Genomic DNA, 24,808 nt, shown 5'->3' with positions numbered 1-24,808 from the left:
GCAGACAGGACCTCCAACCTGCTAGAAATCAGGGTCCTGCGGCCAGGTGAGTACCAAGAGTGCCTGAGAGGGGCTGGGGGGTGTGTCATGGGGACAGGATATGTACCAGCGCTGCAGTGGTGTCTCTGGAGTGAAGGACTACTCTTGTGGCTGCAGCTGATGTCACAAGCTCACACTTGTGCATGGCTCGGATGGAACTGCTCAGCTCTTTGGCCACTCATATGCTGGAATTTCTTATCTGCATCTGAGGGACTGGGTCCTCTCTTTGCTCTTTGTCTGCTAATCATCAGGTTTTCTTCTGGGAAGCAAAGTGACAGAATCTCGGTCCAGTCTCTGGTCTGCTCTTGTGAGACAGAGGTGGCTTTCAGGTTGCCACCTCCATTCATCAGAGCAGACTACCCTGGGGAAGAAGGAGAGGGACAGGGCAAGCAGGATCCGAGAAGAAAATAGGCATGTTCCCACCAAAGCCTGTACATGCACCGTAGGTGAAGTGCTGCAGCTCTCGTCTGGTAACTGGCTGGGTCTCTTGCTCTGCTGGAGGCATCTTCAAAAGCAGCTAGTGATCATATGAGCCTGACTTTCATCACCACCAGAAATTGAGTCCTTTACAGCTGGAAGTCACCAAGGCCATGGGTGCCCACACAGAATGTGTAACAGCTAGACAACAGACACCTGGCTTGGCAGGGAGGGTCAGAAAACCTACAAGGTATTTATGCTCCCTGTACAGGCAGTTGAGAGTGAGTTAGGTGCCTTCTGTAGGCCTTGCCACTGATGTTTTGATGGTGCCTTCTATTGTCCATGAAGGATGGAAAGATTTTGTGGTCAGGGCAGTTCTAGGTTATCGCTGAGTTGAATGGTTTACTGCTATCTCTGCCTTAGGACTGGAGTTGGTGTTTGGAGTGAGACTTACAGCACCTTTGAAACTCTTTGACATCCTTGCAGCATGGTAGTCCTCCTTTCATGTTCCTGTGCAGAGGGACTTCTTCATAGGGTCTCTCTTCTGGCTTGGGCTTTGTGTTTTTCCCCTCAGTGGCCCTTTTCATACGCTCCTCCATCTTCCCCAACCCTTAGCATCTCTTTAGAAAAGTAAAGGGATGCTGTGAGCTCCAGGCACATTTATGAGCTCTCCATCACCTTTCTTCCCTCTCTCCTTCCTTGCCCTCATCTCCAGGTTAATCTTCTCCATTTATATCGATTGTCCTGCCTTGTAATATGTGTTTTATTGCTCACAAGGTCGGGCTGGTGACGTTAATCATTTTACCTTATTTCCCTAGGAAATAGCGTTGACTGGATATAGTCCCTGGAGTAATGTGCTTCTTCATGGCACATCTCTGTGCATGCGTATGTGAGAGAGAGAGGGATCCTTGATAAGAGCCTGTGTATCACTGCTCAGGGTGGCAAGGAGGACATTTAAAGGACATTTAAACTGTGCTCTGTCAGCCAGTTCTTTACTGGAGCAGTAACCATCAAGTGATGCCTTAACAGTACGAGTCATCTAGGTCTCCATGGTTTTTACCTCTCCCTATCTCCCTGATGCTCAGCAAACTACTGCTACACAAATCTTAGCTGTCAGTCCAATGAGCCTTGCATAATGTTTGTGGGTTTATGGCTCACAAGGGGGAATGGAAGAGAAGGGAGGGACTCCTCAGAACATTCCCAGCACCACGGTCGCACTCTGTCTGCGTTTTGTTTCCATGTCCCAGGCAGCCCCTGAGAGCAGATGGTTGATGTTCTCCATGAATGCAGTGCCAGCAGTCATACTAGCGGCTGCTGTGGTTCTCTGTAGTTTTGCAGGCTCCAGAGGGTCATGTGTTGTTGCTGGGTCTTTGGCTGAATAATCTCTGGAGAGGATCCAGGATGACTTGGGAGTTGCCTTTGGTCACCTCTGAATGAACATCCTAGAGCCCCCAACCCAGCCAGACCTGTGCTGACAAAGCAGGTGCTGGTTTTCAGATTAATATCCAGGGCTTCTTCGAAACGAGTCATTCAGGACCCCTGAACTATTGGAACGCCTGAGAGCACTGTCAGTCTAATTCTGGGTGTCTGTAGTAAACCTAACCTGAGATAACTTCAGGCTGGTATTGGGTGTCTCAGTCCTAGCTTTCTCCTTTTCCTTGCCGCTAGCTGTGGGTTCCTGTCTTGGCCCATGTGCCAGTGGGTTTGAGGTGAACTGTCTCCACTACCAGTCAGTCCACTAAGGGACACTGTAAAGAAGGCTTGTCTGGAGGCCTTTTGAAAATTGAGTCAGCATGTGTTTCTAGATTGTAAGTTAATGTTGGGATTCCAGTTTCCTCTTAAACCCCTGCTTCCCATTTGTTAGAGTGACCTTCCTGTTTGACAGGTTCCAGGTGCAGACATTGCAATCAATATATGTCAGCCCTCAAAGCATGTTCAGGTGAGAAAGGCAAAACAGTGGATGCTTGATTGCTTCATTAACTTCTTTGCTTTGTGAAATCCCACATTCTCAAGGGTCAGGGTGCTGGAGCTTCTCCTGGTGTGGCAGTTTGCCATTTCAGTACTCAGGCTGTCCTTCCTTGGCACTCTTGCAGTGGATAGTGTTTGTAGTTGTCATCTACACTAAGTAGTAACTGCAGAAGTGGCAGCACTGGTTCTGAATTACGTGTATGAATGGGAAAGTAATTTCACCTACAGCTGTCTCACAGCCGACAGGTAATGTTGAGGAAACGTCAACAGCTTGAAACACTCCAATCCTTTCCTATTCCCAGGGTGAAACCAACAGTACTTGAGAAATGAAACACATAGCTCCTGAAGGAGGGAGTGAATAATGCAGGCAGTGGCAGCATTAAACCCAGCTCTGAATACAAAGTCTGTAGGTGGGATGGTGTAAGTGTCCTGTGTGGCATCTGGAGCCAGATTTGGCCGCGGAGTGTGATGTTCCCAGCCCCTTGTGCGTGAAGCCTTTATAAGGACTGACAGTGTGAGGAAAAGGCCTGTAAAAGGTGCTGGCTGTATGTGTGAGAGCTTATAGAGAATTTAGGTATCACAAGGGCATGGTGTTCATCACTTGCTGGTGTGTGCAAACTCACTAGCAGCAGGAGGGTCTGAAGCTCCTGTTCATGGCATGCTCCTTGATGTCACACAAGCCCGCATGCCTTGGGTTGCAAAGCAGAGAGAGGATTGTGCACAGGTAGGGGCACACAGCACCAGGTAGCTCATGTGTGATTTCGGGGGGGGAGAGACCTGAACTGCTGTAGGGTGAGTGCTAGGTTTTAACCTCTGTAGGTTGGGGCAGAAACCCAGGCTGGTGTCGGGGGTCTGCCAAGCAGGATTATGGACCAGACGGGCTAGATCACCTGTGGTTGTTTTGTGTCCTTACACAGTGCTCTCCTTTTTACTTCCATCTCTGGAGCTGCCTGTTGTTTCTTTCCTGGTAAGCTCATGTTGCAGCAGAGGATGAACAATAAAAGTATAGCTCAGTTCACGCCAGCTGCTTCATCAAAGCCAAAGCTGGCAGAAAACCGTTAAGAAGCGTACAGGCTGAGCTTTGAGCAAGCCCCAAGTACAGGGGTGGAAATTTCTTCCCAGGCACATCCTTGTGTTTGGGGTTCCCCTTCTGCTGTGGTATCTACCCTGACTCCAAAATGCCAGCTTTTTCATGCCTGAAAGCTGGGGATTGCCCTAAGGGCTCACCATCCCTTTCCCCCAGAGGTTTACCACCCCTTTTCCTTCTAGAGATGTTGCCTTGCCCATTACACACTTGCCTCACTGCAGGTGGAGAGAGCATCCTCCATGCAAGCTTTACTGGGCTGTGTCCTTAGAGGGGACAGGTGTGGTGACTCCTTGGCCATTGCTGATCTTTCAGGTTTTAGGGGAGACAGAGGTGCAGGCATTTTCTTTTGAATCCAGGTGACTCTGGAAATGTTTGGAGTGAGGCTGAGCAGTACCCATTTGCTGCTCTCTGCCTGTATTGATGTGGTGGATACATGCAGGTGGGTCAAGGGGAGAACCGAGAGCTGCCAGGTGGGTTCTGTTCCCAGGTCTGCCTTGGATCTTGCTTCTCCCTGCCAAGTTTTGGGGGATTGGGAGGCACTGTCTGGGAGCTGCGTGTGTCTGCGCAGGCTGCAGGATTCAGACAAGGGCAGCAGACAGTCTCTGGCGGCACTGTCCGTGATGAGGACTCTGCTGCAATCTGGGCAGGCTAGGATGTCTGGGTAGGACTCTTTGGCAAGGAGGATTGAGCAGATTTGTGCTGGTGTATTAAACTGCCATTGTCCTCATATGCATTACTGCAGTTATCTTCCCCCTGCAAAACTAGCGAGGGGCTGATTCGGCAGAGCTTTGAGGGAGCCCAGGTTCTGGGCACTAGGGAGTCTCTCTGGCAACAGCAGAATGAAAAAAAGCAGGGCTTCCACACAGGCAGGTTTTGGCAAAGCCCCGCAAGCCCCCCTCACCCTTTTCATGCTGAGGCACAGACCTGCCCATCGCGACCTGCATTCCCCATGCCTCTGCGCTCTTCCCACTCCTCTGTCCTTATGTTGTCCCTTGTTCAGTTCCTTCGTGGCTGATTCCCATGGGGAGAAGCTGCAATCTCCTCTATAAATCTGCCCTCTTGCTGCTGGGTTTTTGACAGTAATGAACATGGGAGGAGGGGTGGAGAGGGGTGGCAGAGGATGATAACCGAGCAGACGCCAGGAGTGCTGGGCTCCATGCTGCTTTTTTGCAAGCTGGGCTACAGCAGATTGATTGACCTGGGAGCTGCCAAGCAAACAAGGCAGTGAGGCTGTTCATTAGAGCATTAATTAGCTTCCAGGGGCTGCTTCGTAAAGTTTGGTTTATTAGGAGCTGTCAAGTTGAAACTATCATGGAGGCAGAGGGTAGAGGCTCCTCAAGCTGGCCTTGGAACTGGCAGAGGCTTGTGCCTGAGTCTTACTTTGAGAGTGGGGTGAGCCAGAGCTGTGCTTTCCCTGCAACCCTGCACCTGGATGGGTACAGAGCATTTTGCCACTCTTCTGCTGTCCATGAGAAACCTTGTGCTGGGCTAGTGATGGCCAGAGAAAACTGAGAAGAGGAGAGCAGAGGACACTCACCTCTTTGTCCAAGCCCATCCCCGGCAACTTTAGACTGTTCAGCACCCTGCTTGTCCTTCCTTCTGAAGACTCAGTGAGTTGCCAAATAGGGGATGGTTGTGACCACACAGGCTGGGCAAGCTGGGAGAATGAGGAGGGGATGAAGCCGAAGAGACTTGGAAAAACAAGCTGCTTTTAGCACGCTTAATGCTCGGAGAAGAGGAATTATTTTCAAACCATTGCCAAGACACTTCTGGAGTATGAGGAGAGGCTTTCCCTAACAAATTAAAATCAGGTATTACTGTTAATGCCTTTTTTCCATCTCATTTCTTAGTAATGTCTGCATGCGAGGAAGGCTCTTGTGGATGAATGTGAAAGATGCCTCTTCTACAGTGGGTTGCCAGTGGGGTACTGACCAGACTCGTGAAGGGTGACTCAAACAAGTGCTTTCAACCGCCACGAAGCGCCTACTTAAAAAACTGACATTTTTTGCTGCTGGCAGCATTCAGCAATAAAGTTAAACAAGGAAAGCTAATGAGCTGGAAACTTCCTTATGGAAGTAGTCTGGGAACTTAAGTTTGCTGCATGCTCGATCCGGGAGTGGTTTTGCCCTGCAGAGTAGCACTGCTTCCCTGCTTTACGGCTGCCTGCTCCATCTGGCAAATAGTTGTTCTCTTGTGTGAGTGATGGAGGAGCTCAAGAAGTGCTCAGGAGAGACAGGAGGCTGTTTATCTGCGGCTGTGGCGTAGAGCAGTGTCCTCTCCCCTGGGTGCTTGGGCACTTGCTCCTTTCCCTTCACCACCAGTGGGATAAGACCTGCTGTTCTGACTCAGAGCTGCTGCTCTTTCCTATCAGCTTCTAGCACACTGAACAGGTGAAAAGGAAAGGTTCAGTGTTGTGCAAGAGGGGGCTGTCCTCTTGCACAGACCTGCATTAGCGACCCAGCTGGAACCCTTTTTCTTTTCCAGGTAGTGCAGGTGGGTTTGCTTCTTCCATTTCTTACCCACATTTGCTCTGGGGAGCTCCGTCCCCACATTTGCCATGTCCTCTGGGACAGCTTCCCCACATAGACTTGCTGGCCTTGCCGAGTTAGAGCTGTGATTCAACTCCCCCTGCCTTTGGCTTCCCATCTGGGAGCAGAGATACTTGGCTCATCTGCAGGTTTGCCTGTGAAGTGTCTCTGTCAGAGCCAAGTGTGTTGAGCTGATTGCGGTCAGTTATGTTCAGGGCTTCCCTTGGGGCTTCAGCCTGGAAAATGCACCCAAAGGCATATCCTGAGAAGTTGGACTTTAAATGTATGAATCATCTTGGATGTATTTCACGAGGGTGAAGTGGGTTGGAACGCATCCTTGCACCTAGTGGGACCCTAATCCTGCTCTGTGTCTGCCCTTACTGCACACTGATCTTACTGCAGGCATTCTTGCTTTTGTTCAAGCAATAAACCCCTACCAAGACTGACAATGCCAGGAGAGCTGAGTTGTATTCCGAATGTGCTGCTCTGTTCAAATTAACTCTCTTTGTGGTTACTTTTTTTAAGAGCAGTTTTTTCACTTCTATTTCAAAGCACTCTCTGCTTTTCTCTTCGATATATCCTGAGCAGTTTTCCATTCCCATTTGCAGCGTGCGTATACAGGACTGTGGTGTCAGCCTGTTTGCAGTCTGTGCACATGCAGCATCTTTGATGCTGTCTTGAATGTCTTCTCTCCACACACTTTAACTTCTCATCGATTCCGTGTTTGCTCTCCCTGGACTAAAATACTCTGTAGTGAACAGTACTTAGATGCTTAGACTTAAAACAGCTCTAAAGTTTTGTGCATCCCTCATGTCCTTGAAGAATTCAAAAGCAGACTCAGCAGGGGCAGCCCTTGGGAGAGAGAGATCACTAGTGATAAGAGGGTTTCTAGCCAGATGTTGACCACTGTTCTCCTTCCCTGGTCCATGTATGGAGCCCCAGCCCCTTGGCTGCCCTGCTGATCTCCATAACATGAGTGGCCTCAGGACCAGTAGGCTCAGTGCTGCAGCAACACAATTATTTTTTGTTGCATTCTCAGCCCTCCAGTCGGGGTAGTACCCAGCCTAGATGTCTCTCACAGCTTCTTTATTGCGTGGGATGCTTCTCCTGGGATGAGAAGCTACATATTCCCCATCAGTCTTTTGCACATCCAGACTGTCCTGTCTTGAGAACAGTGCTGAACAGCCAGGCAGAGAGATGGCCCAAGCCCCAGTTACTGTAAATCTCTTGCCTTCATGAGCATTGGATGGACTGGTGGGCTGGGGGTGTCTTCTGCTGATAGGACATAGCTGACTGGACACAGTGGCTTTGCTCAGTGACAGCAGTGCTGGTGTAAAGGAAACAACTTCAGTAAAATAAACCCAACCACTTCTTCCTGTGATGATTTTACCTTATGAGATTAGTACCTCTGTGTCAGCAGGATAAACAAGGCCAGTTTTTATCTGAATGCTTTTCCAGAAGTTTGGTTCATAAGGGGCTGATTGCTTGGGGGTTTCTACCTGTTCTGACATTGGGCAAAGACATTCCTGGGTCACTGAACCTGCAATCTGCTTCCTTACGCAAAATGACAGATTTTTGATTTGCTGACCCTGTGGCTCAGGGTCTTTTATTTTAACACGTATACTTAAAAGTTGGCTCCTGGGTCCATCTTACTTGCTTAAACAGGAATTTGGGATGCTATTAAAGAAAATTCCTAGTTTTCCTTGTCCCATGTAATAGAGAAGCAGGGATGATGGATCTGTAGCTCATCCTGCTGTAATATTTCCTCGGTCCTTAAGTCCAAGAAGACAATTTAATAAGAAACAACAGGTGGCTCATTTCACTTGATTGTTCTTCCACACAGTCGTCGAATTTGCCAGTTAATTTATGGATGCAGTTGTATCATGGTGGAGCTGATCTGACACTTGGTTGCACAGAAGGAGGTGATCCTCATCCCTGATGCATGCTGCTGGCTGTGTGGTCCTGTCCCATTGATCGTGCTGTGCACCAGTTCAGTTTACTCAACCTGCAGAAGATTAACCTAGTGGAAGGGAGTAGTTAAAGGCAAGTGGAGTGAGCTAGCTTTTGGATGGTTCCTGTTTGGTCTTTCTTAAGGGACTTTGTCTTTGCACAGAGGGCAAAACCTGGGACTGGTGTGGGGAGCATCCGAAAGACACTGGTGATCCTGCCTGGGATCTGTCTGGAGAGCTTGCTCGCTGGATGGCAGGAAAATGGCATTTCATACCACCTTCAACACCTCATGTCTCTCTCTGCGTAGCAGCCAGCTTTACAGCAGTAGCCACTGAAAATGCTCAAGTCAAATACAGCATGTGCAGAAGTCAGCCAGGTACTACAGGCTGCAGATGTGCTCTTAGCGTGCTCCTGCACAAATGTCTCCAGTATTTTTCTGACACCCTGTTAGGAAATTCAGCTGTTAATTGCCAGCCTCCAGAACGGCATGGAAGTTTGTGTGTGGTGCTGCTGTGTGTGTTACAACTTGTTCTTCGGGTACATTAAATTACTTTTTTTTTTTCCTAATTGCCAGAGTGCTTCTTTCTTTGAAATCTTTCTGATGAGGACTTGATTAAATATCTCAGGATGTTTATTTTTTTCTTTCTTTATCTGTGGTGGCTGTAGTTTGGTACTGAATTTGTTTTCCAGTGATCCTATCTCCATATTTTAATTTACAAGTGATCAGTGAGCCGTATATTGTTTTCTGACAGCAGGCACAACTCATGCTGGGAATCTCTTATTCCTCTCTCCCCTCCTCTCTCTCCTGCAGAACTTTTAGATTCATTTCAGGGGGTTGCAGGAAGGTTTCTGGTTTTAGGTTTGTGGGGCATTTTGCTTTGGGGTGTATTTGTTTCTTGCTGTCCTTCAGAAAGACATGGTTTCTGTTTCTTAGGGAAGGTTTTGCTTATTCCAGGCCAGTGGCATGTGCCAGCCAGTGGTCTCTGGCTTATCCATAGATGGACCTTGGAGGCTGTGGGCTTCCCAGCTTTCTCCATCCCTGCTCATAGATGTATGGCTTCTGGGCTTTAAAGAGATTTTCTGGGTCACATATGCATATTTCCCTGAGGCCCCGGTTGGTTACCTGCTAGTTTATTAGCTGCTCCACATATTCCAGCGTGGCACGGCTGGTAATCCCAGGCTGTCCCCTGGTAAGCAGATGTCCTTGGCACTGCCTGCAGTCTTCATCCACAGCATGAGACATGCAGAAATGGACTCGACCCACTGTCTGTGTTTGGTCGGTCAGCAGTCTGATGGTGCTGCTTCTGATCAGGCCACATGTCAGTAGGTTTGGCTGATGGCAGTCCTCACCTTCTGCGAGGCTGAAGCTGGCTAGAGGTACAGCAGAGCAGGCAGGTCCACCACAAGGTCTCAGGAGAGAGGTGCCTTTTCTGCTCGGCCACAGCGCTCTGAGTGCATCATGCTGTGCTTCCCTAAGCTGCAGTAGTACAGTGTGCTTCAGGGCACGTGCCTGTGCTTGAGGCTGAATTTTGGACTGGGGCTGTTGAGTGGATGGTGGTCAGCATGGATGTGCAGAGCCATTTCAGTACCCAGCTCATCTTGCTAGAGCAGTAGGCTGTGAGGCAGGGGAACATCTGTACCTGCTGGACTATGGATTTTGCTGCAACTTGCTGAACATTCTGAAATGCAAGTCACTTGGTGGTTTATTCCTGGCCTCTTTCTGTCACTGAGAGGCAGTGGGTCACAGCTAGCTCCTAGGCTTGCTCCTGGGGCTGGGAGCATCTACCCCTCCATGCTGCAGGAAGCACTGTTTGCAGCATTACTACAAGGGACAGTAAACTTGGGAGAAAGTAGCTAATTTTCAGCAAAACATGAGCATTACTTGCAGTCAGGCTCAAGCTTCTCAAACACCCGAAGGAGTGAAAGTAGCGTTTGGGTGGCACCCAGGGTGATGCCAAGAGGCATGGCCTGGGTGAGTGAAGGTATACCTGCTCCTCCCTGTGCCACACAGGGGCTCTGCCCTGGCACTGCCTTCTGCGGAAGGGCCATCGCACCACCTTTCCAGGGGAGCTGGGCAGAGGAAGGCAGAGTTGGATCAGCAGCCTGTCTGATTGCAAGCAGACTGTACTGACCCTGTGAGGGGAAAGGGGGAAAAAAAGGGGTGACCACGTCCTTCTAAACTAGCAATCATTCAGTTTGGTGGCGTGTCCAGGCACCTGTGTCCTCTATACCAGAAAGCAGGAACATGCAAAAGTGATTTAGCTTTACAAAATCAGTAGGCTAGAGAAGCTGCAGGAAAACCTGCGAAAAAAGGAGAGCTCCAGCTGTGGATCTTCATTGCTGCTGTGGACAGACATACATTCTGCTTTTGTTTGCATGCCCAACTCAGAGTAACCAACCTGCAAGCAGGACCTGAGTGGTCTGGGGACCATAGATGCTTCTGTCATAGATCTGAAATCAGCACTGCTGAAGGTCAAGATGACAATTTGACATTCAAAGTTGAAGCCTCAGCTCTCTTGTCTGTCTGCTTGGGAGGGGACAGCAGCTGAACCTTCCTCAGGAAAGGGTTAACATTGCCTCTCCTTCCCATGGAGCTGCTCTCCCAGTAATTCCATCATGTCAGCCTGTTTGCAGGCAATAATTCATTGTTACAGGAACACTACAGTGAAGTGACAAGTTAATAATGGCAGTAATAATGGCAGGCAAAGTCTAATGTTATTTCCCTTTCTCCTGCTCCTGTTGCACCAGCAGCCTCCCATGTTGGCTAATGCAATTTGCAGCCTCGCTAATCCAGTTTCAGGAGGAATTGTGTTCTGTTAAAAGAGAATAGCAGGAGTTGGGAGCTATGCTGTCATGTTCCTACCATCTCTGGGGAGGCTGCTCTGGTGCCAGAAGTCTTTGTCTTTTCTTTGCTGTGATTTCTATGCCACAGTTAAGCCTAATGAGCAAAGTCCTCCTAGGATAATCTCATCTTCTTCCCTTCTGCAAGTGCCTTTCCTCTGATGATGCTTCTCTGAAAAAGCTCACACATCTTTCCCCAGTAAACATGAGTCACCCACCTCTCGCCACGCTGAGTCAGAAGGCTGGTGGCTGACATGTACTTGCTTGACCTCTGTTGCCCCAGTTCCCCACAGTCATTATTAAGTCATTGACATGGGTGTCCTTGCAACATGTTTGGAGGTGGAGGAGGCTCTTCAGCCCTGCTTTGTGGAAGGGAGAAGGGCTGGCAGATGGCTGAGTGTTAGTGCGTGTCTAAGCCTGTGGTAGGGCAGTGACCTGCCGCCAAGTCTCTTGAATCTCAGGCGAAGATCCTCCAGGAGGATTTTGGGCACCAAGTGTCTTTTGGGCCCTAGTGAGGGAAATGACGAGGCATCTCTGGGTCGTGACCGCAGGCTGAGGGGTCGGTTGAGTTTGTGCCAAAAGGCCAGAGAGTGCCCTTCACGGTTGTGTGCTGAGAGGGAGGGAGGGAGGGAGGGGGGTTCCTCGCAGGAAGAGTTGCCTTGGGTCCTTGCTCCTGGAAATGAGTCTCTCCTGATCCGCCTGCAAAGCTCCATGTCTGGTGTTAAACCGGGGCTGGGTTCAGGTTGAGCTGGCCTTGTTTCTGCTCCCTTCCCACCCCAACACACACCTCAGCACAGTGAAATCCCAGTGGAGGCTTTTAAAAGTAGGACATTACCCAGGAAGACTTTTTGCAACACTTTATCGCTTCTCTCCAGACGAGAGCATCTTCTGGAGGAGCTCTCCCCAGAGGGAAGCAGCCTCCAAAGTGGAACACCGCCTCCCCGCTGTGGTGACAGAGCTCCCTGGGGACTCTGTGGGCTGGTGGTGGCCATTTTCCTGCCCACTCCTTCTGCACCACAGCCACTGGCTTGTGCAGAGCTCTCTCCTTCCCCAGCTGGCAACACCCTCATCCTTCACTACAGGGCAGCATGCTGGCGTTTTGTGGGGGGCTTTTTGGGGGGAGGGTGTATTCAGCTGCAATTAAGCATTGCCATTCCCAGGACTTGGTAATAATGGCTCCTAGGTGGGAAGTAAACTCCTGGTGGTGTATCTTCTTGGTGCCTACAAGAGAGATGATGTAAGGAGTCTGAGACAGAGCATCTTTTTATCACAGCATTTTTAGTTACAGATTGCAAAGTGCTTTGGTAAAGTTAAATGTTGCAATCCCTGCTTGATGATTAAGAAACTGAGGGGTGGGACCCAGATGGCTTCACCATTGCAGCAACTCAGCAGAAAAGCTGTGATTCGTATCGTTGCCTCTGTCCTCCTCTGACTGCTTTCCCTTCCCTCAAATATTTGTATACAATAGCAATATTTGTGCTTACCATGTGCCCAGCTGGAGAATGATTGCCTGCTTGATGGTGTGTAGAAAACCCCTACCATAAATATCAGCTTGTAGAGCACCTAGCCATGTTGTAGCCTGCTGTGGTGAGGTGTGTCTGACCTGGCCCACCCAGCCCAGAGGTGCAAACTTTGAGGATCAGAAGCTGCCAGAGGTCTCCTGAGGCAATGCAAATGACTGAGAACGTTTTCTTCAGCCTGGGAATTAGTGCAAAGGGACTGCAATGTTGGAGGACAGACTGTGAAGTGAGCTGTCTAGTAAGTGTATGGCCTTGCTGTGGTCACCTAACATCTTTGCCAGCCTTCTCCACCCTAACAGTCACATAACATCCCGCATGTCCTGACCAGGCTCCAGCGTGAATCATTGTCACTCATTTCACCTCCTGGAGCTCCAGACGCATTGGGATGCCCTTAGTGGTGTGGAAGAGCATTTCTCTGTGCACTTGGAGAGCTGACGTCTTCTTTCCCAGTGCTGCCTGCAGGCCCTCTGCCCAAACACCTCTGCAGTGTTCAACGCCTGCACGTGTTCTTCACACAGTTTGCATGGCTTCACAGGGGCTGGGAGACCAGGCTAGCTTAAAAAAAAGCTATGAGGGTTGTAACCATGACTTGTTTCTAGTATAAATGGAAAGCCTTAACAGTGTACGTAGGGCCAATTACAGTACATCAAGGTATGATATCCTCTTTACTGGCACCTTCCTGGGAGCCAGGTGACATTGTGGCAACAGGATTATGGTTTGCAGATGATATGCGTGATAAAATCACCTAGACACATACACCTGTTTTCCTCACTAAGCAGATGTTCAGGAGGCTGTTAAGAGAACATCAGCCTCTTGACAGCGCAGCAGAAAATGCCATGTAGCCGTGTCTGCTCACATCGCCACACCCACCACCTCTGTTGCTTGACAGAGGGCTGGAGCAGCCCTGCCCCGGCACACGGAAACCCCAGCCCCTGGGGCACACTGGATCCATCTCAGCATTTGGGAGCCAAGCCCTTTCCTGGCTCTCTGCCCAGGCACATCTCCAAGCCAGGGAAAGGAGTTTCCCCTGCATCAGGAGGGTGAGGTTTGACTGGCTTGGAGCCCGAGATGTCAGTCTTATTGCAATCTCACTCATGCACTAGCAGCTACAATCATTTCCATGTCATGGCAGGCATCTTTAAGCATGACCTGGCAAGCTGCACAAGGCATAGAGGGACCCACTTTGTGCTGTAGTAAACTTACCACCAGGATGAAAAGAGCAGGACCTCCTGGCATTGTATTGTACCGTTACAATCACCCTTGGACCACTGACTTCAGGATTTTAATTTTCTTTTTTTCCCCTTTTTAAATTGTTTTTCCCAAGTGCAAAATGAGCCTTTTGGATTAGTTTGCATATCTGTGAATAGTGGCCGATGGTCATCCCTGTGAGAGAGCAGAAGTGCAAGCTGCCCCACAAACCTTCCCGTGTCTTAACCAGCCTGCAGGCAGAGGAGCTCTTCCCTGCATGAGCAAGCAAACCAGCCTGGAGCTCAAAGGTGAAGCTGCCCCAAGGTTTATAAACTGTTTCCCACAGTATTTCCAACACAGCATTTTTTATCCTGTGGTCTGTGGATGTTGTGAATTATTTCCATAGGATCTGCAGAAGATAACAAAGAAGAGGTAGGTACACATTTACTATGCAGGAGCCAGCACCTGGACAGGGAAGCATTTGGTGTTCACAGATCAGAAAAGACTGACAATGTCCTCTCTAATTCTGTGGGAGGGAGACAAAACCTGCACTTGCATCTTTTGTGGTGTGCCTCTGTTAGGAAAATAAGTCATATCGGATGAGAAGTGTATTGGCAAGGGTGTCATTACATATCACAGATACCTCTAATCTAGATGAAACTTTGCCATGGTGTTACGAACCTGTGCAAGTGCCTGCAGTCTAGCAAAGGGAAGACCTGTAATTCCCTGCCAAGGCCTGCTGCTCTGACTGGTAGCAGCAGTAGAAGCAATCCCTTCATCAAGATTTGGGGCACTCTCTGCACGCGTGGGCAAATTCCTGAACACTGGCTGCACTGTCTGCCAGGAAGAGCTGGGAGGACTGAGTTGGGTGTATGTGGAATTAAGGTCTCATTTTTGCCAGAGCTAATAAGATTTCTTCCTGTCTTCTTTACCCTCAAAAAAGAAGACATCTTCCTGAGTGTCAAATGGAAGCAGGGGAGCTGCAGGGAGGCCATCTGAGAGCCCTTGGATGACCTCTGGAGTCTGTTGTTTGTACACTGTGAGAATTGCCTTAATTATGATCTGGGAAGCAGCCCTCACTGCTTCAGTGAAATACATCTGTCACATACAGGGTGCAAGTCTGTTGCCTCAGACACCAGGCTTAAAATGGCTTTGTGCCCATCCCCCTCATTTTCATCCACGATGTGGGAAGAGCACTGGGAGGGATGCTCGCATCTCAGCAGCTCTGGTCTGTGCGTACCCTGGCCTTGGCTCTGCGTGTGTTGATATTGAGCAACCCCACCACACGCAGCGTGTGTACACACTGCATTTTAATAGATATAGGGCCTACTGCCTTAACATACACAGTTGCTATAGTAACAGAGGTTTCCTTAGTAACAGTTGCAGAAAATAATCCGGTACCAATTAAAAATAAACTGTTTGGAAAGCAGGCTGGGGGAGGAAGAAAACTGCTGAGAATCACCTTCCCCTTTATTGGTTCATCTCCTAGGGACTTGGAAGATTGATTAATGCTTGAAATAACCTTTCTTAACCAACAGTGAGCCAAAAAGGGGGAATGAGTGCGGGTATGGTAGCTAAGGCTGCTGTCCTGAAACAAAACAAAGGGGAAAGGAGTATGTCTGGTGTATGGCAGGAATACAACAGGGTAATGCTAAATCTCTTCATTAGGTTGAATTCTCCAGGGAAGAAAGGAAGGGACTATTCCCCTCCTTCCCTCCCTTCACTGTCTGCGTGCCATACCCGTAACACAGCCACGGAGTCTTTATTAGCATACTGATTAAAGCCGTGGGCAATCCAGGCTCCAGGGGAACGTCTGATGTGTTACCAGGATGCCTATCTGAGATGCTGTTTTAGAGCAGAAAGCGTCGCTGTGCTGGGAGTTCCTTACTCCTATTTGATGTTGTTTGCCTGTGCCCGTCCTCCATCTCCACGCTGTCGCTCATCACTTGTGCCGACAGGCATCCGAGACCCTGGGGCCCAAGGGGAGCTGGAAGCAAAGCGAGGAGCAGCCTGTGCCCCGGTGAGAGAGGGGAGACAGCGTCACTCCCTCGCACATGCGGGATGCGTTTCCAGGGTGCAGATGGGCACAGCTCCCCTGTCGGCCTCTGCTGCCACGCTTCTGTCGTGCCACTCGTGGCCAGGGCGCCCGTTGGCTTTGAAGAGATTTACCAGTTGCCAGCAGAGTCCCTTCATGTGGCAGCAAGACAGCACGCCCCTTTCAGAGGGGAGCCCCCACGCCAGGAGAGGTGCAGGGCCAGAGGTGTGGCGGAGCTGCCGGGAGGAGGGTGGGTCCATTGGGAGCTGCTCCTCTCCCCAGCTCTGCAGCTGGCAAAGCTCCGGGGCATGCTGAGTGCAAGCGTCACAGGACAGCGCTTGGTGTCCTGCCCTGCAGGTGGAAGTGCCCTGGGTCCGGGCGATGGGCACAGCCTGGGCACACACAGCAGAGGCTGTGTCTGCCTGCAGGGAGGAATCGGAACCTAGGGTGTGTCTCTTCCTGCCAGGACAAGTGCTGATGATGCCACCCTGTTGTCCTCAGAGCTGTGTGACCGCTTAGCTACTCGTGTGGGAGTGGAACAGAGTGACATGCCTGTGGCTTGTCCTGCATGGTCCATTGTGGATCTGCAGCCAGATCTCCTAGCTGCAGCAGGAGAGCTTGCTCCCACTGATCTTTCCAGTCTGATGCTCTTCTCTTCTCGTTGTGCCTGTGTTTGCTCCCTGTCAGGGTTTAACCCCAGCAGTCAACCAGGCCCCACACGGCTCCTCACTTCCTCTCTTCATAGTGGGATGGGGGAGAGAATTGATAGAGTAAAAATTAGAAAACTCATAGGCTGAGATAAGGATAGCTTAACAGGAAAAACAAAAGCTGTACGTACAAGCAGAGCAAAACAAGGAATTAGTTCACCACTTCCCATGGTCAGGCGGGTGTTCAGCCATCCCCAGGAAAGCCAGGCTCCGTCACGCGTAACAGGGCCTTGGGAAGACAAGTGCCATCACTCTGAATGTCCTCCCTTCCTTCTTCTTGCCCCAGCTTTATATGCTGAGCATGGCATCATATGGTATGTCATATCTCTGTGGTCATCTGGGGCCAGCTGTCCTGGCTGTGTCCCCTCCCAGATTCTTGTGCACCCCCAGCTTACTCATTGATGGCATGGGGGGAGAAGCAGAAAAGGCCTTGACTCTGTGTAAGTGCTGCTTGGCAACAGCAAAAACATTTCCGTGTTATCAAGTCTTTCCAGCACAAATCCAAAACAAGCCTTATACTATGAAGGAAATTAACTCTACTCCAGCCAAAGCCAGCACATTGTCCACCCCTAGCTATTGTGTGTCTCTGGGATTACATGTCACTGAGATGGTTGGCCTGTAACAGCAGTAGTGTCTTGTTTAATTCACTTTTCTTCCAAATGTTTTTCTCTAGAACTGGTCAACAGTTTATTGCACGTAGGTGCAAGTGTTATTTCACCATGAAAAAATCCACTGGGTTTTGGCGTAGTCTTCTTCATAGGTTTGGTGCCTCAGACCACAGTGAATGGAGACGGAGACTCTTTTGAATGACAAACTGAAAAAGCATCCTCTTGCTGAGGGACATGGTAGGAGGATGCGGGAGTAGAGCAGGGGGTGAAAAAAAGAAAGAAGGTTCTCTGGTAGGAAAACCTCTAAACACCTTGGTCTTAAAGGTTCAGTGCAAGTGGGACCCAGGTAAGATCAGCCATGCCTGCAGATGGGGGAGCACTATCTGGTCCTCCCCAAACCAGGTGAGTTTCTTTTCTGTGTTAATGATCCACCTGTTCCTCATCCTTCTCTGTTCCTCCCTCACAGTGACTAAGCTGCAGGTAAGCAAGTCGAAGCGGAGCATCACGCTGGTGGAGAACCGTCCCATCCCCCTCAACTGCTCGGTGAAGTCCCAGACCAGCCCCGACTCACACTTTGCCGTGCTGTGGTATGTCCACAAGCCCTCCGATGCTGACGGCAAGCTCATCCTGAAGACCACCCACAGCTCAGCCTTTGAGTACGGCACCTACGCAGAGGAGGAGGGTCTGCGGGGCCGGCTGCAGTTCGAGCGCTCGGCGTCGGGGGGGCTCTTCAGCCTGACCGTGCAGCGGGCAGAGGTCCGAGACAGCGGCAGCTACTACTGCCATGTGGAGGAGTGGCTGCTCAGCCCCAACCATGCCTGGTACAAGCTGGCAGAGGAGGTGTCAGGGCGGACGGAGGTGACCGTCAAGCAGCCAGGTATGCCAGCGGGATCCTCTTGGCGTCCACTCTAGTATGTTGGCTCATGAGCTTGCCAGGCTTTTTTTGAGCTCTTCTTTCCACTACAGCCTTGTTACACTCTACTTGCATCCTCATGCCTGCACGCCCCTGCACGAGGAGGGATGTTTTCCCTCTTTGATATGACCTTCTTCCATTTAGATTGGGTTGGTGTGCGTTTCAGTGTCCCCCCATGAAAGTTGTCCATCCCCCATGATCTAGAAAGCCACTATATCCAGCCAGGTTTCTTCATCCTCAAGAGCATCACGTAGCAAGAGTGTCGACTAGTGACCTACTGAGAGACAACCGGTGTATGCCTGCCTGGGAAAGCATTTTTATATTCAGCACACAGTTTAATTTTACTCCGTGCCTGCATCCTGGCAGGCGCAGGGAGCCCTGTCTCTTTTCCCTCTGCGTGGCACAGGAGATGTGAGTAACGAGTTTAATGAGGTGGGAAGCTGGCTGCCGGGAGAGGAGAAATCTCCTCTGATGATGGTTTCTGTGGCGGCAAACGTCACTGATAAAGGTGAGCTGATGGAGGAGCTAAAGATGGCCCCCGGAAGCTGGGGACAGAACCGTTGTGCAAAGGAGGGAGGCAAGCACCGTCTGAAAGCAGCCTGGACCTCAGGTGTGCTACTGAGGCAGAGCATTAGTACTTTGTGAGGAAGCCTGCCTTGTCCCCCCTTGCTCTGGGCGCCTCTTTCTGGAGGATAAAATCCCGCAGGCGGGAGGGACGCACCTGGACAGCAGGGCTGAGCTTGGTTGCTAAGTGTGTTTTCTCTGTCTGGATTTGACTGGTCTGACACAAACTCTGTGGATGGGGTGTGAGAGGGATATTGAGCATGGTCCTCAGCACAGCTTTGCCTGGTCATGCAGGAAGTGCACCAGGCCACAGCGTGCCACTTGCTCCTGGTCCCAGCTCCTCATTTCTGTCTGCAGGATCCTGAGGTGGCTCTGAGACAGTCAGGGAGCAGGGAGATACCTCCTTTTGCATTGCCCATCTCTCTCTGGGAAGTACGGTGCCTATGGTCTGCTGCAGCAGCTGTACCAGGGAAGTCCAAACTCTGCTCCTGGACAGAAGTTGTGAAGGAGTTAGGAGTGTACGACACGTCATTTCACATAAAAGAGCTGGTTGCAGTCACTCCCTGTGTATCAATGAATTGTGGAGCAAAAACCAGGGACATTCCCAAGGCAGCAAAACACTGTGTGTGACTTTACCCTCATGCCACTTCTCATTTTGCAGTGCTGGTTCCCTGTAATCAGCCATCTGTTCTCCACCTTGTTTTTTTCCCCTCTCCCACAACAGGAGTGCTTGCTGGTTGGGGTGTGACAGGGCTACTGCTGTGCTCCAGGAGGAGATTGAGAAAAGATTGAGGTGTGACCCCACACAAGGTGTCTGTGCACTTAGGAACCCCAAGGTCCTACAGGGAGATTGTGGGTTTCCAGTTCCCTGTGATGAATGGGGCATTGGTGGTGGCTAGGCTGAGATTCTCAGAAGACCCTAGAAAACACAAGTCTTATTTTCTTTTCCTCCCCTTCTTCCCCCCCACCCCTCATCGTTAGTGGCTTGTGAGAAGGTCACTTTGGTCACTTTGCATTTCTAATGACCTTTTCCCATAGATAACCGCCTGCAAGTGAACCAGACCCACAAGAACATCACAGTGCTGGAGAACCAGTGGGTGACCCTGGAGTGCCTGGTCAGCAGCCGGACCAGCCCCTCCTCCCAGCTCTCGGTGGAGTGGTATGTCTGGCGGCCGGGCCACCCTGAGAAGGAGGCAGTGGCCCAGCTGAGCCGGCAGAGCACCCTGCGCTATGGGAACCTGGTGGCACGGGGTGATCTGCGGAGCCGGCTGCACCTGGAGAGCCCATCCCCAGGTCTCTACCTGCTCTCCATCCAGAATGCCACCGTGCGGGACAGCGGGGCCTACGACTGCCGTGTGGAGGAGTGGCTCCTTGACCCCAGCGACCGCTGGTACAAGCGCGCAGAGGACCTCTCCGGACTCACCACCCTCACCGTGAAGCAGCCAGGTGAGGAGGATCTCACGCCAACAGCTTTGAGCAGCACTCTGCCCTCTTGGACCAAACACACGAGGCACCATCCATCTGTCATCAACAGCAGGCCTGGGCAGTGGGCAGGACCGCTATGCTAGTCTGCAGGGATGCTTTCTTTCATGTCTTCTTGGGTGCACCCTTGCTTTTCTGGACAGAGCATAGAGCAAGTCTTGCAAACACATCTAGGTGGGCTTGGGATTTTGTCACTAGTGCATCTGAAGATTTATTTTTTTACAGATCTTTTGGCAGATTCAGTAGGATAGGCCTCCAATTTTATTCACGTTTTCATTGAGAAAGAGATGGGAGAAGTTGTCTGTGCTCCCCGGGCATGCACCTCAGGGGCAAGGTCTGTGACTGAAAAGAGGGTAGCAGAGGAGGTCAAGGCCCTCCCTGGTTGCCAGGCAGTTTCTTACATTTCTGCTCCCTGTTCTGTGGGTTCATCTGTTGGTTAAGGGCTCAGGCTTCTTGATGGAGCAGAAGTTGGCTAGGAGGAGCTTGCGTCTGTATGGACAGGATGTACTTATGGGCTGCCTGGCTGCTCTCTTGCCAGTGATAGTGGTTCAGGTTGATCCTGAAGCCAAAACCCACTGTTATGGCTGTGCCCAGACAGAGAGGCAAGCATCAGAGATCACCACAGGTGCTTCTTCTTTCCAAGATCTAATGAGGGAAAAGAGTGCTACAGAAGTTCAAACCAGGGAGGAAAATCCAGTTCCACAGGGTTGTGAATAGAATAGGGTAGAATATTTCCGTTGGAAGGGACCTACAGTGATCATCTAGTCCAACTGCCTGAATGCTTCAAGGATCACCAAAAGTTAAAGCGTGTTATTTAAGGGCATTGTCCAAATACCTCTTGAACACTGACAGGCAGGATGTATCAACCACCTCTCTAGGAAGCCTGTTCTAGTGTTTGACCACCCTCTCAGTAAAGAAGTGTTTCATAATGCCCAGTCTGAACCTCCTCTGGTGCAGCTTTGAATCATTCCCACACATCCTATCACTGGATCCCAGGGAGAAGAGATCAACACCTCACTCTCCATTTCCCCATCATAGGAAGCTGAAGAGAGCAAAGAAGTTGCCCTTAGCCTCTTTTTCTGCAAACTAGAAAAACACAGAGTCCTCAACTGCTCCTCACAGGCATTCCTTCCAGTCCTTTTACCAGCTTTATTGCCTGCCTCTGGATGCATTCAAGGACCTTTACGTGTTTCTTAAATTCTGGGGCCCCTGAACTGCACACGCCACTCAAGGTGAGGCTGCAACAACACTGAATACAGCGGGATCATTACCTCTTTTGACCAGCTGGTTATGCTGTGTTTGATACACCCCAGGGTGCAGTTTGCCCTCTTGGCTGCCAGGACACACAGCTGACTCATCTTGAGCCTGCTGTCAACCAGCATGCCCAGATCCCTTTCTGCAGGGCTGCTCTCCAGCCACTCCTCCTCCAGTCTATACTTGTGCCCAGTGTTTCTCCGTCCTAAGTGCAGAATCCAGCATTTGAACTTGTTACATTTCATCCCATTAGTCATATCCCAGTGCTCCAATCTATGTAGATCCCTCCACAAGGCACCTTGTCCTTCTTGAGAGTCAACAGCACCTCACAGTTTGGTATCATCAGCAAACTTGCTAATGGTGCCTTCAACTCCTGCATCCAGATTGTTGATAAGTACATTTGACGTGACTGGCCCTGGAATTGAGTACTGAGCAATGCTGCTGTTGACCTGTCACCAGCCAGGTGTACCCCATTCATTACAATCCTTTGAGCTCTTCTCCTCAGCTGTTTCTTCACCCAGCACACTGTGAACCTGCTGATCTCACAGTTAAACAAACTGTCCAGAGGAATGTTTTGAAGGACAGTATCAAAAGCATTAGAAAAGTCCAGAAAAACTACATCCACTTCCTTCCCATCATCCACTGGGTGGCTGACCTTATCATAGCAGGATATCAAATTAGTTCAACAGGACTTTCCCTTTGTGAACCCATGCTGACTGTGCCTGATAATTGCATTATTCTTCAAATGCTTTTCAGTAGGACCCAGTATAATCTGCTCCATAATTCTTCCAGGAACTGAGGTTAGAGCAACAGGTCTGTAGTTTCCTGGGTCTTCCCTCACACCCTTCTTGTAAGATGGAATAACATTGGCCCAGGAGGTCTGGACCTCCCCAGGCTCCCAAGATGTTTGGATGATGATTGTGAGGGGCCTTGCCGTAACATCTGCTAGCTCCTTTAGTACTCTGGGATGAATCCCATCAAGCCTCATGGAATTGTGAACATTCAGCTGGTTCCTTTATAATTTCAATGTCCACAAATGGAAAGTCACTGTTCCCACATTTGTGGTCCTCCAGCTCAGGAGACTGGCCAGGCCCAGGTCCATCAGTGTTATTAAAGACTGCAGCAAAAAAAAGCATTGAATGCCTCCACCTTTTTCTTCATCCCTATGGTAAGATGACCGTCTTCAACAAGTATTGGTCCAATATTTTATTTAGACCTCCTCTTGCTATTAACATTCTTAAAAAAAAAAAAGCCCTTCTTGTTAGCTGACACAGCACTGACCAGTTTCAACTCCGAGTGTTGACCTTTTTGTGTCCTCTCCCCACATATACGAACCACACCTCTGTAATCTTCCTTTGAAGCCTGACCTCACTTCCAGAGATCATACAATTTCTTTTTCCTTGACTTCCACAAGGAATTCCCTGTTCAGCCAACCTGACCTTATGCTCTGCTTGCTTGACATATGACATGGTGGAATTGCCTGCTCCTGTGCTTCTAAAAGGAGGCTCTTAAAGACTGACCAGCACTTGTGGACTCCTAAAGCCTCGAAAGCAGATTCCCAGGGTACTCTGCTGAGTTTCATCTGTTTTAACAACAGATAAACTGCAAGGACAGTTGACCTTGGAAAATATGGATTCTCTAGTTTTTGAGACATATATGGCTCAAGATGAAATATCTGCCTTAAAGGTCTATAGGTCAAATAATAGTTACGGTCCTCATTTGCTGGGTACAACTCAGCAACAGAGCTGGCAAAAAGGGTAAGGTCCTGGAAAGGCTTTAGTGGTCATTCCTGGCAGAGAAGGTTTGTACTGCGGTCATTCCTGGCAGCGAAAGTTTGTACTGCAAAGGAGGAGCTCTCTGAGGGGGCAGCACAGCCCTCATCTGCCGGATCCTTGCTTGGGAAACTTTTGTGGCCAAGATAGCTTTATCAGACACACCGCCACAGGCAGTCCCTGTACCCTGCATGGCTATAAGGGCAGCTGCTCTTCATCCAGACTGAGAATTGCCTGCCCTAGCAGAGCGGCAAATGAATGACAGGGGAAGTCCTTGAGGCTCATTTTGAACTGTGGAAGCATGTAGAGTGGGAAGAAGAGGGGGAGTTGGAAGTGCACTAGTTCAAGATAATTTTGTTCTAAAGTGTTTTGTTGTTTGTTTATTTTTCTTTCATGGCAGCCAGTAGCTAACAAAATGACTAAACTTAAAAATAGCTTAGCTTGTGACTCATGTCTCATTAGAGAGGATCTCAGTGCCATAGTGCTTTCAGAACTATAATTGTGAGCAAAGTGGGCTAAAAAACTTCTCAGCACCTTTAGACAGCATCTGCGTAACCTGCTGAGGTGGGGAAGGGATTGTGTTGGTTTTGACAAGACAGTTCCTTCCCTTTCTCCTTTTACCTCGGTAGTCCCTGAAATCTCAGGACTTGCCTCATTCCTGTTTCTGCTCAGGAGTCTTCTGAGGAAGATGTGAACTGAAAACACTCATGTTTCCTATAGCCTGAATTTCTCTGGCCTTAAATTAAGATTTTCCATGCGCTTTTAAAAGTGCAGGGCAGGTGCTGTAATGAGAAGCCCCACTGGGCACAGCAGCCCCGCAGCTGGTGAGAGCTGGGGGACAGCAGCTCCCTCCCGCAGGGACGTCTGGGGTCTGTGTCAGGGGACTTGCCTGGCTATCTTCTCTGGAGGAGAAAGCGCCTTTCTCTTTGGTGTGCTGTTAGGTTGCCCTTCCTGCTCAGCTCCCACGTCAGAAAGGGCTTTTTAATCTTTAAATGAAGGCTTAGATCTGGGCTGATTGCGATCCCTGGAGTATGTGTTCCCTGGCAAGATGTCTAAACCAAATGTTAATTGCTCTTGAAGTCAGCCTTTAATCAAGTCATCTTGGGTTCTGGCCACCGTATCTCAGTTAGGTAAAAACATCTCTTCAGCCTTGCAGCAAGCACTAGAGGAAAAAAATGAGAGAGGGAGACTTTTGGAACCATCCTTACTGAGTCTGTACTTGAGGATATCTCCATGGAGGAACCTCTACCTCAGTAACCTCCCAAACTGCTGGAAAAAATCCTCTCCTCTTCTGTTGTACTGATTTTCGAGTCATTTGAGCACTCTCAAAAGAAATAAAAAATAAGCATCTGGATGAGCTGCAGCAGCTTCCTCCTCTCACCCATCAGTTGGTGCAAGGGTCAGTGTGGGCAGGGCAGTAGTGGGGTGCTCACAGCTAAGCTCCTGTTTGACCCTGTGGCAGGCAGCGTGCAGTGAGGTGAGGGTGCCACGCCTGCGGGGTTGACCGCAGAGGTACCTGTGGTTCTTGGCAGGCTGCATCAAGCCTTTGGGTTTTGCTTGGATCACGCCCAGCACCGGAGCCATGGCAGTCGGTTTGCACCAGGGCAGGGTGGCTTTGATGATAGCATTTTGCTCGGTACTCACCTCTCCCCTTTTGTCATCTCAGATCCCACTTTGCAGGTGGACACGGCCACCGCCAACCTCACGGTGCAGGAGAAGGAATCCTTCCTGCTGGACTGCAGCATCCTGTCCCGCTCCAGCCCTGAGTCCCACTTTGCGGTGACGTGGTACAACCTGCGGGCCAAAGACGCAAGCGGCCGCACGGAGGAGGAGGAGGAGGAGGAGGAGAGGGAAGCGGTGCTGAGCGTGGGTCCCGATGCCATCTTCAGCCCTGAGGCCAGTCGCTGGGAGGGCCGCCTGCGCTTCCAGAGGCTC

At 50.1% G+C, this 24,808-nt stretch overlaps 1 protein-coding gene across 1 annotated transcript in view; it reads left to right on the top strand.

Moving 5' to 3' along the window:
* LOC103771506 (immunoglobulin superfamily member 3-like) overlaps positions 1-24,808 on the top strand; it is a gene marked incomplete at its 5' end in the record, with an annotated part of 26,399 nt that overhangs the window by 357 nt on the left and 1,234 nt on the right. Inside the window, 4 exon segments of the mRNA XM_008938806.1 lie at positions 1-46; positions 17,355-17,765; positions 19,404-19,811; positions 24,540-24,804. The exon segment at positions 1-46 is cut by the window's left edge and continues 19 nt beyond it. Of these exon segments, the coding sequence (XP_008937054.1) occupies positions 1-46; positions 17,355-17,765; positions 19,404-19,811; positions 24,540-24,804 (1,130 nt within the window).

Source organism: Merops nubicus, unplaced genomic scaffold (assembly GCF_000691845.1).
Source record: "Merops nubicus isolate BGI_N331 unplaced genomic scaffold, ASM69184v1 scaffold19414, whole genome shotgun sequence".
Taxonomy (NCBI): domain Eukaryota; kingdom Metazoa; phylum Chordata; class Aves; order Coraciiformes; family Meropidae; genus Merops; species Merops nubicus.
This window is presented reverse-complemented; position numbering and strand designations above follow the sequence as displayed.